The 20,834-nt window shown below is 40.3% G+C and overlaps 2 protein-coding genes across 7 annotated transcripts in view; both read right to left on the bottom strand.

Annotated features, from left to right (window-relative positions):
- asap1b (ArfGAP with SH3 domain, ankyrin repeat and PH domain 1b) overlaps positions 1–20,834 on the bottom strand; it is a 119,991-nt gene that overhangs the window by 28,839 nt on the left and 70,318 nt on the right. For 3 of the 6 annotated variants that reach the window (XM_079806179.1, XM_079806177.1, XM_079806181.1), the window contains exons 9-16: positions 18,892–18,977; positions 10,165–10,240; positions 9,574–9,660; positions 8,697–8,800; positions 8,527–8,596; positions 6,334–6,421; positions 6,051–6,099; positions 2,992–3,155 (exon numbers count right to left, since the gene is read on the bottom strand). In XM_079806179.1, the coding sequence (XP_079662305.1) occupies positions 2,992–3,155; positions 6,051–6,099; positions 6,334–6,421; positions 8,527–8,596; positions 8,697–8,800; positions 9,574–9,660; positions 10,165–10,240; positions 18,892–18,977 (724 nt within the window). The remainder of the gene's footprint in view (positions 1–2,991; positions 3,156–6,050; positions 6,100–6,333; positions 6,422–8,526; positions 8,597–8,696; positions 8,801–9,573; positions 9,661–10,164; positions 10,241–18,891; positions 18,978–20,834) is intronic. The other 3 variants (XM_079806180.1, XM_079806178.1, XM_079806182.1) reach the window with 1 other exon arrangement.
- The window catches only part of fam49bb (family with sequence similarity 49 member Bb), a 155,704-nt gene that overhangs the window by 122,103 nt on the left and 12,767 nt on the right, over positions 1–20,834 (bottom strand). The window lies entirely within an intron of this gene.

The following is a 20,834-nucleotide window of genomic DNA, read 5'->3' as shown; positions in this document are numbered from 1 at the left end:
CAGACTGGGGCGAAGGTTCATCTTCCATCAGGACAACGACCCTAAGCACACAGCCAAGATAACAAAGGAGTGGCTACGGGACAACTCTGTGAATGTCCTTGAATGGCCCAGCCAGAGCCCAGACTTGAACCCGATTGAACAACTCTGGAGAGATCTGAAAATGGCTGTGCACCGACGCTCCCCATCCAACCTGATGGAGCTTGAGAGGTCCTGCAAAGAAGAATGGGAGAAACTGCCCAAAAATATGTGTGCCAAGCTTGTAGCATCATACTCAATGACTTGAGGCTGTAGTTGGTGCCAGAGGTGCTTCAACAAAGTATTGCGCAAAGGCTGTGAATACTTATGTACGTGTGATTTTTAGGATAAAAAGGATAAAAGGATAAAAAATATTTTATTTTTAATACATTTGCAAAGATTTCAAACAAACTTCTTTCAGGTTGTCATTATGGGGTATTGTTTGTAGAACTGAGGAAAGATATAATGAATTTTATCAATTTTGGAATTAGGCTGTAACATAACAAAATGTGGAAAAAGTGAAGCGCTGTGAATACTTTCCGGATGCACTGGCCAGACATGAATGATACATACACTTATGTGACGCTAGCGCATAAAACAACAACCACTAATAACACCTGAACAACTGCAGAGCAATGTAGCAATGTGTTGACAGCCACCTAGAAAACCAAAGAAACTGCACAGGAACATAAAAATGTGTTAACAACCACCGATAACACCTTTGAAACTGTACAGCAAATGTAACATGCTAAAACCACCTATACCACCATAGGAATACAGCAATGCTCGAATAACCTTGTTTCCATGGTCCCATGTTCCCCAGATTTACATGGCACATTATGGACACATGAAAAAGGGTCCTATGTTCCCAGGGTCCTATGTTTCCTGTGTTTATTAAGCACATAATGCACTGGCTCTGAATATAATAGGCCTAGATTTGAGGGAACTAAACAAATTAATGAAGTAAAGGAATCTCAAAAGGTCATTATTTCCTTAACTTCGGGTTAGGATCAGGGTTAGAAGTTTATAAAGTTGACAGGGCCCTGGGAAAATGAGTCCTGACCTTCTAAAAAGTGTACTTGATGTCAGGGTTTTTCCTGCATTGAAAATATTTTGCCAAAGATTTATTTGATAATTTAATGAGACAATACCTGCCGTTCTGCAGTCCTGATACTCTCTGAGAGCCGGCTGCCTTAAAATGCTCTTCTGAGTGTTTGTGTAAATGCTCTGTGAAGACCATTAAAGGTTTCTATTTACAACGTGTTTTTGCAGCATTGAGCATGGTAGCCAATCACAGACATATCCGTTAAGCGTGTGAATGTAATGGCCAATCAGATGTGTTTTAGCCGGGGCAGAATCTGCACAAAACAGCAGAGCTTTTGTTCAGCGCGAGTTCTGCATGTTCGTGAATCCTTTCATTATAACCAACAAAGTATAAACACGATGTCAATAAGAGATTTCCACCCAAGGGTGGAAAAGCGGGCTATATACAATAAACTAAGGCTCAACCTGTCTTCTGCTGATGCCGTTTGCTGCTTTAAATGATACAGTTCTTTAAAGTTGGGTTGATTCTAAATGGCTGTTAATGTTTTTAAAATCCAGCAGCTGGGAAAAAAACTATTCTGAAAGTGATTCCAACAATATTGTTCCTCTTTATCTTTATTAGTTTTCATTAGTTATAGTTAGCGTCCTTGGTATGAACAGGTATTTATATTGGCACTACTCAGTAGCTGTTCATCTAACGGGGCAGAATCAAAAATATTTTCGTTGATAACCCTGACAATGTATTAAAACATACATTTATAAGTATAAGCACAGATTTCCCAAATTTATGAATGACTTATTTATTGATCTATGTTATAACAAATCATATAAAGTAAAGCAAGTATAAAAGCCCCATGACCATTTCCTGGGCCACATCCTCTTGTAGAGAGAGAAAACAAAGAATGAGAAAAAAAGGGCTGATCAAACAATCCCTGGAGCAGCAGTCGACCTCTCAGAACTTTCAGCACAGCTTGCATGAGCCAATTACATAAGATAGTGATGTAACAGCGCTCGTCTGTCCTGACTGCTGCTGCTTTATCATGACAGAGACAGACTGATTTCACTGCTAATGGAGTGAGAGAAACAGAAATAGGGATTAAAAAATAGAGACAGATTACTGGCAGAACACGAGTGGAGAAGAGAGTGAGAGGGTGAAATGAGGGAGAGAATCCTAGACAGACAGACTGTGACTGACTGTGACTGACAAACACACAGACTGACTGACTGAATGAGTAGTTAAGTAGATCGAGAGAGAGAGAGAGAGAGAGAGAGAGAGAGAGAGAGAATGTTGATGTCATGATGAATAACTAAAAACACATTTTGACCTCCAAATTAAGCAATTTAAAACAAAGACAAATCTCTCGATTAAAGGGATAGTTAACCCAAAAATTGTAATTACCCCATGATTTACTCACACTCAACCCATCCTAGGTGAATATGACATTCTTCTATCAGACATATACAATCAGAGTAAAATTAAAAAATGTCCTGGCTAATCCAAGCATTATAATGGCAGTAAATGGCAGCCCAAAATGTGTAGCCCAAAAAAAGTGCATCTATCCATTATAAAAGTAATCCACACGGCTCCGGGGGGTTAATAAAGGCCCTCTGAAGCAAATCGATGGATTTTTGTAAGAAAAATATCCATATATAACATGTAATAAAGTAAAATATCTAGCTTCCAGCAGACTGCCTTCCGTATTCAACTTCCAGGACATTTTTAAATATAACTCATATACACCTAGGATTATTTTAAATTATGGGATCATTTTCATTTTTGGGTGAACTATCCCTTTAAGTGACCATGATTTAGAAATAGCGAGAGGAAGATGTAAACAAAAGTGATGTGACGTTAGTTTTGAGGGCATCACTTCACAAAAGCATGACACAAGATGGCTCACAGAAACAAGAAGTGTAACACAGCATCTGTACCTGGAGCCCCACAATCACAGCACACTTCATTTCCGGGCATGCGCAGAACATCATCTATTATGGCTTTAGTGAGATCTTCCATCCCATCATCTCCTCCACCCTGCTCTCCTCTGAAGGCCATGTTAAGCGCCTCCTCCTTACTGTTAGTTAACACTGAGATCCATCTGTAGAGGCAGAAACACATTAACAAAATACCATAAGAAACATTCTTTTTTTGTTTAGTTTTATGATAACCAAATAAACTGAAGAGCACAAAAACATTTTCTTAGAATAACATGTAACTAGAAACAATGTATTAGTAAGTAAAGTATACATTTTGATTGCTTGGTAATTGTACATAGATGCTACTGTAAACCCTCTAAGCTTAAGTTGCTTGTCCCGCCCTCTCCATTTCTGATTGGTCCTGGAAACTGACACTGATTTGCCATATAACAAAAGATGTACTATTTATAACTTGACAAGCTGTCTTAAAACGCTCTGCCACATGATGCTGAAATACCAGTGCGCCAACCAGACAATGTTTCGCCTCCAAAAACAGCTAAATCCTAAACCAATATGTAATGACTGAGACAAATCAGACACGATTATTTGTTATATTTAACAAATAATGTTTAAAACTCACCCGGGGGTCTTTAGAAGATTTATAGACAAATTGATCTATAAATGAACATGCACCCCAGGACATAGTGTATGATTAGTAATGTCTTATGCAGTGTTTTCAGGATGGTATTTTTGTTTTATGCATATCTTATGAGCAAACTACTAGTTCATGTAACCTCATATATGTCGTGTCTCCTATCAAATTAATGCTTGTTTCACGACTTACACTTTTGTGTATGTCACTTCCTCATTGGTTGCAGTGTGTGTTTGTTGTATTAATTGGATTATAAATGGGCACAAACCCAGTTTAATCATGTCAGAGACAAGAGCCATAAACTCCCTCACAAGGAATTTCCCGCTAGGGAATCACAACTATCTCATTGGTCACGTCGACCCTAAGAGGTGTGACTTCTTCCAGACCTTAAAGAGAGACGCACAGATCTGGCAGGCCTACACACACCTCAAGCCATGTGCGTGTGTGGGACCAGAGACCCGATCCGACCACACAGTCGTCTCAAGCCATGTGCAACTTCCTCGACCACGACGGAGTCGAAATAACCGTGCAAGTTCATCATATCTTCTTCAGTCAACGCAGAAGAAAACGATTGCTGCTTCAACACCATCAACTCACAGAACCATCAAATCAGGAACCTTACGAAACTGCTTCAACAGCAACGGCCATGCAAGTATCGCCTATTTTAACTAATCAGAGGGTTAGGTTAGGCAGTAAAATCCTCCTAACCAGGTGCTTTGAAAATAACAAGCTGATGGTTCTTTTCATGGTTAATGACCTTTTTTCATAGCTCCATTCCTCAGTTCTGATCCGGTTTTTCATTCTGTCACTTTCCATCTTACCCATGTAAGTGTGATTTGTATATATGCATTTCTGTTTGTTTAGTTGTGTTTGTGATAGTGTTAGTTAATAAAAATTGTGCACAATACATATCTGGTTCTGACTCCCTGTCTGCAAACAAACTGTCACAAATGATCGATTTTGTTACATGCTCTAAGCGCTGTAAATGCTAAGGAAGAATTATTTTTCTGTGGCCTTGAAAAATACCCTTCTCTTAGAATTAATTAATAATCAATTCTGAGTGTTCACAGGATGAACTGATTGATTGATTGTAATGTTAATGTAGCTACATCAATTTAATCTCATTTACTGAGTCAAATATGCATAATTAATCATAATGAATAATCATAATGAGTTATGAATAATTATTAATATAATGAAATAATATTTAACCTTTTTTTCTTATATTTAAGTTTTTTTTTTCTTTCTTAAAAATGTGTGACTTTCTCATTTAGGGTCATGAAAATGCATGCAAAGTGAGATAATACAGTGGTGTGGAGTGTGCATAATTTTTACACCATTTTGATATTCGACAGTGTCTTGCTGAGTTTAGCTCTAACACCAATCAAACACACTTGAATAAGCTAATAACGGTGTTCAGAATTACTTACAAATTATAGACAGATAAGTTAAATTGAGGTAGGTAAAGTCTGCAAAATATTGAGTCCTGAAGTACAGCATCGAATTGAATTTATGTTATGTTGGTTTCTCATTACACTTTGAAGGTAAAAATGATCTTTTCCCACAATGGTGGTTTTAAAAATAGATTTATATATATATTTTTATAAATCATAAGTTCTTATATTTATTTTTTAAATGTGTGAAAATAATGTTTTTTAAAAGTTTAGTGTTTGTATGTGATTATTTGTTGTTCAAAGTGTGATTTTTGGGGAATTGTACTGAATCCAATTTGGGTCAATTTGGCCCGCTCCATAAAAGTCGTACCCAGAAATAGAGCATAATATAAGGGTTAAAAAAACATTCCAGTCAAAGCAGAGGTGAAATGACTGCCGAACTAAATGTATAAAGGAGTTACAGGGCCTCATTCTGATCAACCTCAGTGCTTTTAAGAGTCCTTTATAATGGCTGTTAAATGGCTCAGAGTTCTCTGACAGACAGCATTGAGTTCACAGCAGTGTGGGCAAGAGGCAAAGCCAGCAGTTAAAAATACTCAGACACAAGATGGTAGATGCTTTGCTTTTTGTGAGAATGTTTGGATCTAAAGGAGTCTGGGAAATGCAATTGTGGTGTCAGTGACCCCAATGAGTAAGTGCGAGCTTAAGACAAGCAAACGCTACTTCAAAGACTTCAAGTAAAATATTTAGGCCAGAGTTAAAATCTTAATAAACTTACTACAATTACTTTTTATCAACTAATTTGCCATAAAAGTAGTCAAAATTAGTCACAAAAAAAGAAAAGAGGCATTCAGTTCCAGGCAGATTGCTATAATTGTTCATAATTGTTAAATTGCAGAGAGAAAATCCCATAATCAATATATAAAACATTTCAAAGAGATCACTACATTCACAGAAAAATTAAGATTACAGGGTTTGCGTACTTGGAGATGCAAAGTAGTGAAAATCCCACACACAAAAAAAAATCTTACATCATAAATTCCTGCTCATCTTCAGCCTGGAAGTGATATGTGCGGTTATCTGAAACATACAACAAGTAAAATATGAGCCTTTTGCATAAACATGAAGTAACTTCCAGTAATTAAACACCAGAAGATAGTATAAAAGTCATAATTCACATTAATGGTACAATTACATTTAAAAATGAGTTTGTTAAAGTTCTTCCAAGATTAGGTTTCATAAACAAACATATAATAAGCTACTAAATCATGTGGTTTCCCAAGAATCTCTCCCTGTGGGTGTCTGTTGACTCACGGGAAATGAGATCGAAGCACTTCCTGTCCTCACCGCTGGGCTTGACCTGACATGTGAGCAGGTTGAGTTTGACAGGCTGCCTGTTTGACTAAAACAAAAAGTGACAACAGGAAAAATGCATGTTTGACTACTTCATATTCCTGCTATTACATCCAAACAGCATCAAAAAGGTTTTAACTTGCAAGCTACTTTGGGTCTACAGCCCAAAGAAATTATACAATCAAATTTGTCGGTCTGTCTGGGGTACATTCAGAAGAGAAAGTGTTTCCGCACACCATCTGCACTATTGTACACATGTGCTAAACGGATATCTTTGTCAGTCTGGTTTTTTTTTGGTAGTATATGGGTCAGGGTGCATTAGTGCATTACTAAGAGTGTAGATTACAAAAAAAGACACAAAAGGAACAATCTTAAAACCCTTGGTAGTAGCTTGTGAGGTTTGTGATTAAAGTATAGGAAACCTGATAGAGGCTCAATCACACAGAGATGTGTGAACAAAGGTGTTGAAAAATGCAACACATATCAAGTCAAGTCACCTTACCTTCATTTATATTGTGATTTTTACAATATAGATTATTTCAAAGCAGCTTAACATTGATAATAAACCCTATTTATTAACAACATGTATTCTTATTTCACTTATTTATGTGCCTTAATTATTATATTGATTAATAATAGATTGTTAGCTAATCTGTGTGCTTTGTATATGTGCATTTCTGAAATGTATAACATGGACAAATAATTTTAAATTGTCATGTAGATGCATGCATTTTCTGTGAAGCTGCTTTGAAACGATATGTATTGTGAAAAACGCTATACAAATAAATTTGAATTGAATTGAATAGGAAAATAACGGAAGAGAGATTGTTTTGGCTGTATATCAGCTCTAGAGAAAAGTTATTGTACAGCTAAAGTAAGTTTTTGAATGATTCATTTATGTTGTAAAAAATCATTAGTTATTTACTTTGTGGCCACTTACACAACACCATTTTCAAGCAAAATAGAAAACTCTCAATGCTTTCTGGCCACTCAACCGCACATCAAGTTTGGTGGCTAGAGAACACAAACCTTGAACCAGGTTTTGAAATAGTTTTGAAGTGATACCGTTATCATCTGTGTATAAATGTAAATGTGTCGAACCGCCCACTCCAAGCAGGACTTGAACCCGGCTCCACAAGCATGAGTGTCGGACGCTCTAACAAGGAGGCTAAAGGCTGAAACCTCTAGCGTCAGTCGTTAGAGCGTCTCTTGAGATCAGAGGAGTGAGATTTTCTCGCACAGCAACTACTAGCTACCCTTCGTTATACATGCACGTAAGCATAAGGTGTTTAGTCTATATACAAGCGCGATTGAATACGTATGTGCACAGGCGCATATATATATTTTTTTCTACAAAATAACTTGTCTGGGATGCATAATACAGGGCACATATGTGTGCTACATTACAATGTCAAAGTCCAGTGCAGACAGATTGTTACGCATATGACTGGATTTGATTTGATAATGAAATGTGAGATACAGGGCATCATGAGTGAATGTGACATCATGTGGGAAAAGAAGAAAATTGATGACATATGATGCGGAGGGTGAGCCAAGACCTGAGTCTAAGAAAGAGATTATTTTGTTAAGAATTGATAAGAGTTAAGTTGTGGGCATATTTACCTTTCCAATTCCAATCCAATAATTTCAAACGTAAAGGAGAAAAAGTTCCCCACACAGATTTAGTAACGCAAATTTGCTAGTTGAACAAAAGAAAGCTGCTTGGTTTGAAAGTGACTTCATGTGAGCTGTGCTTCATGCATTACTACACTACTGACAATGAACCTTTTTAGGTCTGACAAATTTATCCAAAATTTGGATAATGTAACTGGTACTGTGTCCAAGACATTGAAGTTTAGAATGCAGAATGAGCCTTAGTACAACACATTTGACATGAAGTGAATGGAAACGATGCTGTGGAGAGGCAAGATAATACATTTTATAAAGTGGTCAACACTCAGTTGCTCATTTTCCCAGTGGGCTCTTAAAGAGGGACAGCGGGATGGCTGGGTTGTTATGGAAACATTCAGCAAAAGTTCAGAAAGCTGTTGAAGTCTTTTCACTGTAAATGTTAGACCTCTGTTTATTAGGCTTATTATAGGATGACATGGTTTATAGTGAATAGATTAAATCACATGTGTCTGAGTTACTCACAGTGGCATGAGAGATGGTGAGAATTCCTCCTTTAACTGAGCACTTCCTCCTCTGCCACACCTTCCTCAACCTACAACACAATTATACTGCATTACACTATTTATAGAAGAAAGCAAGAGCTCATATCGATAAAAAAGCTCATATAATTGATGGTGTGTGTGTGTGTGTACCCATCACTCTTCTTCATTAGATAGCCTTTCTTCTCACATCCAAACTCTTTGTTTCCCTGCAGCTGGTGCATACTGTAGCCACCCTGCTTGCTCTGAGAGTCCTGCTCGAGTACAAACACACACATGGAGCATTAAATAGCTATATGCAGACACCAATCCAAACACAGATTCTGTATACAACAGATTTTTTATATTTCTCACCAGATCTGCAACCTTTTAAAAACATCAGCTTTATCTGAGAACAACTTATTTAAATTGCACACACACAATGGTCTCCATCACAAACACACGTCATGCTGCACATGCTGAACACTTACTCTTCTAGACTTCAATCCACACATGAAGCGGGTGAGAGAGACATAGGACAGGGTGTGAAAAGCAAGTGTCGGTACTGCTGAATCATTTAAATGCACTACGGTAATGCTAACTTACAAACTAGTCTCCTACCATGTTACAGTAATTAAATGCAAATTTGCTGTCATGACAATGTGTTAACAACAACTATTCATTAGCTAACTACCTATTAATTGTCATTTATTTTCCTTATTAAACATGTTAGAGTCAGCAACTCTTCTCTGAGCAACCAGTGGGGCACAACACTGGTTACCAGCAAGCCCTATTTCATACTGGCTACCAGCATGGTACAGCACTGGGCACTCCCTCTCACACTCTCCCCAGTACAGGTCGAGCATTAGGGAGGGTATATACATTAGATCCACGGATGTACTGCAAAATTCAAATCATTTGGCAAATCATATGTAAATGTAATCACCATTGAAATTTGTCACTTGGTTGTCTTTCACAATCTAGTTTGGACAATTAATTGAGAATTTGCATTGGTCCTAAGATAGAGCCCTGAGGCACACCATACACCTACCTCCTTTTGTTCCAGCTGCAGAGATGATTTAATGAGATCCCTTAGTGCAGTGAGCTGCTTTTTCTCTTCATCTTGTGTTTGTTTTATCTAAATCACACAAAAGCAAAAAAAAGAACGTGTTGCACATACCCACAGACTATTAGGGGGGCAGGGAAAACTATGATATTGTAAATTACGCAAATATTTTTACCTCATAATACAGTTTTAATATTCTCATGCTAGGAATCAATATTGATTTGCATTTTGCACATTCATATTTTGAGACTTGATCACCTGAATGATTGACCTCCATTCAGAACAAGTCCGTAAAACATAGTATAGTTTTAGTCAGTGCACATTTATTTTTATTAACTGTGCACAGCACAGAAGTGTAATGCAGCTCTAAGAAAAACAAGTGAGTAAAAAATCACTTTATATATCAGCAATATCAGTGTTAAATTACTATACATTAAAATTATCACAATGATTAAAAAACATTATTATAATGTGACCCAGATATTGTATGGTCAGGTCCCATCCATAACAAACCAAGCTAAAACATTTTTTGCAAAATAATTTTTTTTTTAGGATAAAGTAAGGTGAGGTACATACGTTGTAAAGATCAGCGGCTAATTTCTCGATGTACTGCTTTAGCTTATCTGCTGTCTTCAAGCCATCTTGGAAAAAGCTGAATAATAAAAAAAATTAAAATATGCATTTTTTTTTTTCACATTGGAACCAGCTATCATTAAAGGCCATACATATTCTGTCAATACAATCAGGGGAAATTATAGACAATTTCACAGTCACATAGAAATGTACAAACATCAAAAGGAGACGGAGTTAATTAGTAAAAGTAACTTTGAAACATTCAGCTTTGAAATACTAAGCAAAAACAGTTTTGAACTATGGTAACTGTGGTGGAAATGTCCAGTTTTAAATACTGACAGATGACTACTATAATGCCAACACTAACAAACTGCCAAAAGTGTCAGAGTCAAATTGGATGAGTCAGTGGTTCAGACACTGTGGCCACACGATCTGCTATCAAGGCCCATCTCATGTTTATGTATGAGATTTAAGCATGATTTTGCATTTTAGTGACCTTGGGGTATTTAATCTTCATAAAAAAGTTTAAATTGCAATAAAGTAAAAAAAGGTAACACTTTATTTCGACAACACTTTTGACATTCTACTAACTAAAAGTTGCAACTACACAACTACCAGTCATTAGAGTATTAGTAAACTGTCTGCTTAATATCTGCTAAAACTTTATTTTGATGGTCCCCAACAGACATTGTACAGACTGTAAGTAATTCTGCAACTACGTGTCAACTTATTCTACAACCCTTACCTAACAGTCTACTGTAACAGTCTACTAACACAGAGTTAAGCTTGGCATACACTGTGCGATATCCGTCTAATTTCGAGCAGAATTCTGACTCGTGCGTCTCTTTTTTTGGGGGTCGGGCCGATTTTCTGATTTTTTGTGCGTCATTTGTCGTGGGGTGTTCGTGCAGTGTACAGAGTGAAACGAGAGGCGAGAAACCTCCCCCGATCGGCAATCGGATGGTTGGATGAATTTCTAGCATGTCAGAAATTCTGGTCGCCCCTCGTGAGGGTACCGCACAGCTGAAGCAGAGCTACGAACTGATTGCCCTATTTTCCCTTCACTGCGCCTGCCAAAAGCAAAAGTGGAACAATTTCATTTTTAATGCAGCAAGAAAGAAAATGAAAAGAGGGAGATATTTAAGTTCTGTAGGCAGCTATCAAATAGCAGCAATTTAGCAACCTGCTGCATGCCTCCAGTTCGTGTTGTAAAATGGATAATCCAAGTCTTCCAAACCACTGTGTAGCCTATCCAGCACCTATTTTATTAATTTAGCTTATTGATCATTAATTACTTCATTTATTAATTTATTTATCCATCCATCCATCCATCCATCATCTTCCGCTTATCCGGGGCCGGGTCGCGGGGGCAACAGTCTAAGCAGAGACGCCCAGACTTCCCTCTCCCTAGCCACTTCCTCCAGCTCTTCCGGGGGAACCCCGAGGCGTTCCCAGGCCAGCCGGGAGACATAGTCCCTCCAGCGTGTCCTAGGTCTTCCCCGGGGCCTCCTCCCGGTGGGACGTGCCTGGAACACCTCCCTGGGAAGGCGTCCAGGAGGCATCCGAAATAGATGCCCGAGCCACCTCAGCTGGCTCCTCTCGATGTGGAGGAGCAGCGGCTCTACTCCGAGTTCCTCCCGAGTGACTGAGCTCCTCACCCTATCTCTAAGGGAGCGCCCAGCCACCCTGCGGAGAAAGCTCATTTCGGCCGCCTGTATCCGGGATCTTGTCCTTTCGGTCATGACCCACAGCTCATGACCATAGGTGAGAGTAGGAACGTAGATTGACCAGTAAATCGAGAGCTTTGCCTTGCAGCTCAGCTCCTTCTTTACCACGACAGACCGGTACATCGACCGCATTACTGCAGAAGCTGCACCGATCCGTCTGTCAATCTCCCGTTCCATCCTTCCCTCACTCGTGAACAAGACCCCAAGATACCTGAACTCCTCCACTTGAGGCAGGAACTCTCCACCCACCTGAAGCGGGCAAGCCACCCTTTTCCGACTGAGAACCATGGCCTCGGACTTGGAGGTGCTGATTCTCATCCCAGCCGCTTCACACTCGGCCGCAAACCGTCCCAGTGCACGCTAAAGGTCCTGGCTCGAGGAGGCCAACACGACAACATCATCCGCAAAAAGCAGTGACGAAATCGCGTGGTCCCCAAACCGGACACTCTCCGGCCCTTGGCTGCGCCTAGAAATTCTGTCCATAAAAATTATGAACAGAACCGGTGACAAAGGGGAGCCCTGCCGGAGTCCAACATGCACCGGGAACAAGTCTGACTTACTGCCGGCAATGCGGACCAAGCTCCTGCTCTGGTCGTACAGGGACCGAACAGCCCTAAGCAGGGGGCCGCCGACCCCATATTCCCAGAGCACCCCCCACAGGATGCCACGAGGAACACAGTCGAATGCCTTCTCCAAATCCACAAAACACATGTGGACTGGTTGGGCAAACTCCCATGAACCCCCCAGCACCCTGGAAAGGGTATAGAGCTGGTCCAGTGTTCCACGACCAGGACGAAAACCACACTGTTCCTCCTGAATCCGCGGTTCCACTATCGGCCGAATTCTCCTCTCCAGTACCCTGGCATAGACTTTCCCGGGGAGGCTGAGAAGTGTGATCCCCCTATAGTTGGAACACACTCTCCGGTCCCCCTTCTTGAAAAGAGGGACCACCACCCCGGTCTGCCAGTCCAGAGGTACTGTCCCCGACCGCCATGCGATGTTGCAGAGGCGTGTCAGCCACGACAGCCCCACAACATCCAGAGACTTGAGGTACTCAGGGCGGATCTCATTTAACCCCGGTGCCTTGCCACCGAGGAGCTTTTTAACCACCTCGATGACTTCAGCCCGGATGATGGACGAGTCCACCTCTGAGTCCCCAGCCACTGCTTCCTCAACGGAAGACATGTCGGTGGGATTGAGGAGATCCTCGAAGTATTCCTTCCACCGCCCGACGATATCCCCAGTTGAGGTCAACAGGTGCCCATCTCCACTGTAAACAGTGTTGGTAGGGCACTGCTTCCCCCTCCTGAGGCGTCGAACGGTTTGCCAGAATCTCTTCGAGGCCGACCGATAGTCTTTCTCCATGGCCTCACCAAACTCCTCCCAGGCCCGATTTTTTGCCTCCACGACTACCCGGGCTGCAGTCCGCTTGGCCTGCCGGTACCAGTCAGCTGCCTCCGGAGTCCCACAAGTCATCCAGGCCCGATAGGACTCCTTCTTCAGCTTGACGGCATCCCTTACTTCCAGTGTCCACCATCGGGTTCGGGGATTGCCGCCTCGACAGGCACCGGAGACCTTACGGCCACAGCTCCGAGCGGCCGCAGCGACAATGGAGGTGGAGAACATGGTCCACTCGGACTCAATATCTCCAGACTCCCTCGGGATCTGGTCGAAGCTTCGCCGGAGGTGGGAGTTGAAGATCTCTCTGACGGGGCTCGGCCAAACGTTCCCAACAGACCCTCACAGTACGTTTGGGTCTGCCGGGTCTGTCCAGCTTCCTCCCCCGCCATCGGATCCAACTCACCACCAGGTGGTGATCAGTTGACAGCTCCGCCCCTCTCTTCACCCGAGTGTCCAAGACATATGGCCGAAGGTCTGATGACACGACCACAAAGTCGATCATCGACCTCCGGCCTAGGGTGTCCTGGTGCCACGTGCACTGATGGACACCCTTATGCTTGAACATGGTGTTCGTTATGGACAAGCTGTGGCTAGCACAGAAGTCCAATAACAGAACACCGCTCGGGTTCAGATCAGGGGGGCCGTTCCTCCCAATCACGCCCCTCCAGGTGTCACTGTCACTGCCCACGTGGGCGTTGAAGTCCCCCAGTAGAACGACTTTCCAGCACCCCTCCCAGAGACTCCAAGAGGGCCGGGTACTCCGCACTGCCATTTGGGCCGTAGGCACAAACGTCAGTGAGAGACCTATCCCCGACTCGAAGGCGCAGGGAAGCGACCCTCTCGTTCACCGGGGTGAACTCCAACACATGGTGGCTGAGCTGGGGGGCTATAAGCAAACCCACTCCAGCCCTCCGCCTCTCACCATGGGCAACTCCAGAGTGGTAGAGAGTCCAGCCTCTCTCGAGAAGTGTGGTTCCAGAGCCCAAGCTGTGCGTGGAGGTGAGCCCGACTATCTCTAGTCGGTACCTCTCGACCTCCCGCACAAGCTCAGGCTCCTTCCCCGCTAACGAGGTGACATTAATTTATTTAATATTTACTTAATTTTATTATCACAGGAAATGTGAACCATTGTCCATCATTTGACAATTGACTGTTTTGACAAATTTTGTATAGTGTGAGCAGTCAAGTCGCGCTCGACGATCGGACCGTACAGCGTGAGCACATAAATCGCGAGCTTTGGCTTTACATCGTATGCAATCTACTCGTACAGTGTGAGTAGGTAACCTTGCTGAAATCGCACAGTGTATGCCCGCCTTTAGTTGACAAATAGTTGCAAAGTTACTTATACACTATATTGCCAAAAGTATTGAGACACCCACTCCAAATCATTGAATTCAGGTGTTCCAATCACTTCCATGGCCACATGTGTATAAAATCAAGCACCTAGGCATGCAGACTGCTTCTACAAAAATTTGTGAAAGAATGGGTCGCTCTCAGGAGCTTAGTGAATTCAAGCGTGGTACCGTGATAGGTTGCCACCTGTGCAATAAATACATTCGTGAAATTCCCTTTACTAAATATTCCATTGTCAACTGTTAGTGGTATTATAACAAAGTGGAAACAATTGGGAACAGCAGCAACTCAGCCACGAAGTCCACATAAAATCACAGAGCAGGGTCAGCACATGCTGAGGCACACAGTGCGCAGAAGTCGCCAACTTTCTGCAGAGTTCCAACTACTACAATAACTACAGACCTCCAAATTTTGTGTGGCCTTCTGATTAGCTCAAGAACGGTGCGTAGAGAGCTTCATGGAATGGGTTTCCATGGCCGAGCAGCTGCATCCAAGCCTTACATTAGGGCTGCACGATAAATTGTAATAAAAACGCACGCGATTTGGCAAAAAAAAACGCACACGATGAGCCAAATCGCGATAAGAGCGATTTTATGTAATTTGCTATTTATCATGTAGCCCTACCTTACATCACCAAGTGCAATGCAAAGCATCGGATGCAGTGGTGTAAAGCGTGCTGCAGTGGAGACTTGTTCTCTGTAGTAACGAATCACGGTTCTCTGTCTGGCAATCAGATGGACAAGTCTCGGTTTGGCGGTTGCCAGGAGAGCGATACTTGCCTGACTGCGTTGTGCCAAGTGTAAAGTTTGGCAGAGGGGGCCCCTTAGCCCCTTAGTTCCAGTGAAAGGAACTCTCAATGCTTCAACTTTGTGGGAACAGTTTGGGGATGGCCCCTTCCTGTTCCAACATGACTGCGCACCAGTGCACAAAGAAAGGTCTATAAAGACATGGATGAGAGAGCTTGGTGTGGAGGAACTTGACTCGCCTGCACAGAGTCCTGACCTCAACCCGATAGAACACCTTTGGGATGAATTAGAGCGGAGACTGCGAGCCAGACCTTCTCGTCCAATATCAGTGCCTGACCTCACAAATGCGCTTCTAGAAGAATGTTCAAGAATAAAACATAAACACACTCCTAAACCTTGTGGAAATCCTTCCCAGAAGAGCTGAAGCTGTTATAGCTGCAAAGGGTGGGCCAACTCCATATTAACCCCTAGAGGTCAAAGATCACGCCGGCGAGACAGCTTCGATTTTTTTCTTATCAGTGCCAAAGAGATTCAAATAACTCTGTCGATTTTTATCATTCGGGTAAGTGTTATACATCATTATAATCTGTTAAGTATCTACTTTTATTTGTGTACAAAATGCATGTAAGTTAGCTACTTTACATCGTTTTGAGACGCGGTGAGGAATAATCCTGGAATAATTTACCTCAGAAGAAAAGCTGTTAATTTCTAAGAGCAACGGATTCAGCTGCTGATTGTGAGGCAAGTCTATTCTGTTAGTGTCTGTGAATATTAAACCGAAAAAAGACAGTTTAAATATGAATCCTGCTGCAAAATAAAATGTCATAGACGTAAGACTGCTTAGACAAGTTTTATTTGTTTTGGACAGATTATAACGTGCTTATTGTAAAAGAGCTTAGTGTCACATCAATAAAGCTTTTATTCGCAAATGTCAGCTCAGATGCTATAAATATAGTACCAGTCAAACGTTCAGTAGCCATTAAAACGTATTTTGCTTCATATTGATGTTTAAATATTATAGTCTAATGTTGTTATTTTTAAAAAAATTTAATTTCAACGTTTGTTGAACGTTGACGTTCGTCAGAGTTTTGTTGTGTAGAAAGCATTTCTTTAAAGTGAATTTTGTTTTGTATAAATTGTATCTTAATTTGAATCAATGTTTTTAATATATTTGCTTCTTATTTAATAAGAAGCCAATATAACAGACAATAGCCTTAGCGCTATTTATGTCTCATAAATGAACTGAAGCTCGAAATGATATTTGAGTATTGTGTGTATCTGATCGTTTACAAAATCAAATGATTCAGAGAATGTTTGCCATTGAAATGACCCTGAATACACCCTATACTATTTGAAATCATAATTGCATTGCATTATGTTGTTTTGAATCCCAAATATTTTACTTATAACATTCATCATTACCAATTATTCAGTTATTTGTATTTACTGAATACCGAATTGGATTCAGTGTCACAATTTTACTGTTTTTTTTTTTAGCATGAAACTTCTTTCAAAAAGAAGTTTCTTGTTTTGGCAGATAATTTGGCTTGTTTTAAGAAAAAAATCATTTCATTGGATTGTTTTCCCCCAGAAAATTGTACTTATCTAGTAAGTTAATCTTGATTTAAGAATTTTTAGATATTTGGACTGGAAACAAGAAAAAAAAAACTAAATAAGAAGAGCATTTTTTGCAGTGTAGTCAAATCTTTTGATCATTTAAAATATAATAGGCCTTTGTTGACTGCATTCTAAATAAACTACAACAAAATATATTTCCTTTGTCCTGTTGCTTAGCTCCCTCTCAGTCACATACTTGAAGCTCATTCATTATGCAGGTCATTATGTGGCCCATTATGCATTCTTTTGTTCTCTCAGGTGTGATACCCAGTATTATTCATGATCTTTCACGCCTCCTCGCATACTGCCTTTGTAAAGAAAAAGTGTCTTACAAAATGTAAATTAATATATTGTTTTATGTGAATAAGTAGGCTCAATGATTCTCACATCAGTTTGAAGCAAAAACTCTAGGCAACAACACCAATTAGTCAAAAGTCTTGTGGACACATATCTATTGTGTTTTGAGGCCTTAATAAAAAAAAATAACAAAAAAATAACAAAATGTTTTTTTCAAAAACCATGCATAAACATTATTCTCTCAAAAATTCAAGCATGTACATACATGTTGCTCACATATTATGGTAGCCCAGTTTGTGCTGAATACAGTGTAATTACACTTTTGCCATTAATATGTTTATAAGCAACTGGAAAAAACACAAATGTCAGAGCATGTCAAAACTTCTAAAGGGTCCCAAAACAGCTCAGACTTCTAGGGGTTAATTTACAGATAAACGGGTGCTCTACAAGGGACGTTAGAGTTTCTGATGAGTTCTTAGAAACCACATAGAATGACAGCATTAAAACGATTTCATTAATCTCAAGCATTAACTTAAGGCCTGTACACACCGGGACGAATATCGCACGCGCTTATCGCCAGCGTTTTTCGTGACGTTTTTCGGCGCGTCTTGAGTGTTCACACCCAAGCGATTTCCACTGGCGATGCGCCGAGTGAACGCGCACATTCAGTAGTTGCGCTCCCGGTACACAAGGTGGTGCTGCGGCACTTTACGCTTCTGACACTCGCTTGTCACACAGAAGAAAAGGAGAGACAGTATTTATGTGCTTGCCAAAACCACAGATATATTATGTCTATGGCAAAACCATTCACACACTTTTTGCTAACAGGCAAGCAGCATTAGCAGCTCATCTTCTTCTTTGTCTACTTACTACTTCTTCTTCGTATCAATGTGTGCTCGGCAAGACCGTTTTGTGCTTGAGCGCCACCAAGTCGTGTTTTACTGTCACTTCAGCAGCTCCAGGCACGTGAACAAAAGCGCTGATCTGATTGGTCGGCCAGTTTTTAACGTGCCGCGTCAAAATAAAAAAACGAACCAGAGGCGTTTTTTTTTAAATGACGCTTTTACGCCTGGCGTTTTACGCGTCGGTGTGCACACTCACATTGGTGCCCATTGTTTAGTCACGAGGCGTTAAACGTTGGCGATAAACGTGCGCGAAAATCTCCCGGTGTGAACAGGCCTTTAGTCTTAATAACGACCCATCAAAGCCTTGATGTGCAAGGTAAAGCTTCCAGGTTTCTGCTGATGCATCAATAGGTCAAAGACAACACTAGCTCAGAATAACCTTAACCTTTAGAGACTGAGAGGGAAAAAAGTGCTACACTTTCAGTTCTTTCTTTCAGTTCATTGCTTTTTTTCAGACCTCCAGGCCAGTGACACTTTCAAGGCTACATGGATCAATAACACTTTCAGCATTAACCGTTAACACATTCCTCACGTCACATACACATTCATTGTGACAGTTCTACCAACTAAATGTATGATGTATGACTGGATTTTTGGGATTTAAGCAGACTACTTATTTAGTATACTGAGATTGCAAATGTTTGTCAGGGTAAAAACACATTTGAAAGCAAAAATGTCACTTACTTGCACTGCGCGTGGTAATACTTGATCAAGTTCTGAAGGAGGTCAACACCTTTTTTGGTCTTTATTTCATTCACTTTGATCAGGTACTGCAGAAACAGACAAATTTTGTTAACAACAGTTCACTATCCCAAAAGATATTCAATGATTTTCAATGCTTAAGTGATTTGAAATTTTATTTGAAATGCATGACAACTCTCTGTTCTTATTTCAGTATCAACTAAAGAGGACAAACATCTTATCTTCTAAATCTGAAAAGAACATACACTGACAAACCAATCCCACAAAACAAATGAATTAAACATCATCGTAATCCCGGTTTAGCCCAGAGGGGTAAATTCCAGAACATTTTGCAAAGTCATGCCAGCTAACAGTTTTTTGGCTATGCTCAGAAACTTAATCCGTCCTGTTCGGTGTGTGAATGTTTTTGTGCATAACCTTTGAGTCATAGTTTTGTCATACACAATGTGAGTATTTACAGTTTCCTAATTAAGTTAAAGTGTGTGCTTATCTTTGTTTTATAAAATGCATGTAGTAGGTATGGGTTTGCTAAAGTTGCCATGAGTTTTCCATTTCCTGTGATGCTTCCTGTATCTAAATGAGTCATCTCACTGCATTCATTGCTCTCTTATTTGGATTTTCATACAGTATGTGTAACAAACCACCAAGAAAGTACAACAGGAATCAATCAAAAACAGAAGACTAAAAAACTAAATTATGAAAAGTCCAGACAATCATAAATTGTCATTGTTTTTCAGTAATACGCCACTGGCTCTTCTGCATTAGAGCTTAATTATATGGTAAAATGGGTAACTGGATTAAAATATTAGATTTTATCATTTGATTTGGTCCAGTAGCATTTGAAAAGCAACCTGACAAACCCTTGATGCAGAATTAAATGAATTCAAGATGCAATTCCAAATGACAAACACAATTCATTAACATGTTAAATAATCCACATCTATCCTCCCTAATGAGTTAATTATGAATCCATAAAAAAACTATCAAAATCGGAGTCATCTGTTCTAATGCTGAGGGAATCATTCAAACGGTAAGATAAACAGGCCATTTTCATTGAAATGCTAGCATTACATACTCCTGAATCATATTAGGAAAACCAATCACAACAGCTGGTGATGTGACTCTTGTAATACAGCAACCTGTAACTGTCATAGATCCATTAAAGGGCTCTGATTGGCTGCATCTGTGATTATGAATGATAAAGGGATAGTTCACCCAAAAATAAAAATTCTCCCATAATTTACTCACCCTCAAGCCATCCTAGGTGTGTATGACATTCTTCTTTCAGACGAATACAATCGGAGTTATATGAAAAAAAATGTCTTGGCTAATCCAAAATTAAGCCCAAAAAAGTGCATCCATCCATTATAAAAGTAATCCACACAGCTACAGGGGGTTAATAAAGGCCTTCTGAAGCGAATAGGTGTTTTTTTTTGTAATAAAAATCCCTTTTTAACCTGGCAGACCGCCTTCCGTATTCAATTTACGAAGAAAGTGTAACGCCTCTCACTGTTCAAAATGCTTATGCTACGCCATCGTCACGCCAGTTAAGTTTTTTCTGTAAGTTGAACACGGAAAGCGGTCCGCCGGAAGCTAGAAATTTTATTTTATAAGTGTTAAATATGGATATTTTTCTTACAAAAACCCATTGATATGCTTCAGAAGGTATTTATTAACCCCCTGGAGCTGTGTGGATTACTTTTATAATGGATGTATACACTTTTTTGGGCTTCAAATTTTGGGCTGCCATTTAATGTCATTATATTGCTTGGAAGAGCCAGGACATATTATAATATAACTCCAATTGTATTTGTCTGAAAGAAGAATGTCATATACACCTAGGATGGTTTGAGGGTAAATCATGGGGTAATTTTCATTTTTGGGTGACCTATCCCTTTAATATCATTAACAAAACATGTGAACTG

This window comes from Gobio gobio (assembly GCF_949357685.1).
Source record: "Gobio gobio genome assembly, chromosome: 23".
Lineage (NCBI taxonomy): Eukaryota > Metazoa > Chordata > Actinopteri > Cypriniformes > Gobionidae > Gobio > Gobio gobio.
Note: the sequence above shows the minus strand (reverse complement) of the source record. Positions and strands in the feature narration are given on the sequence as shown.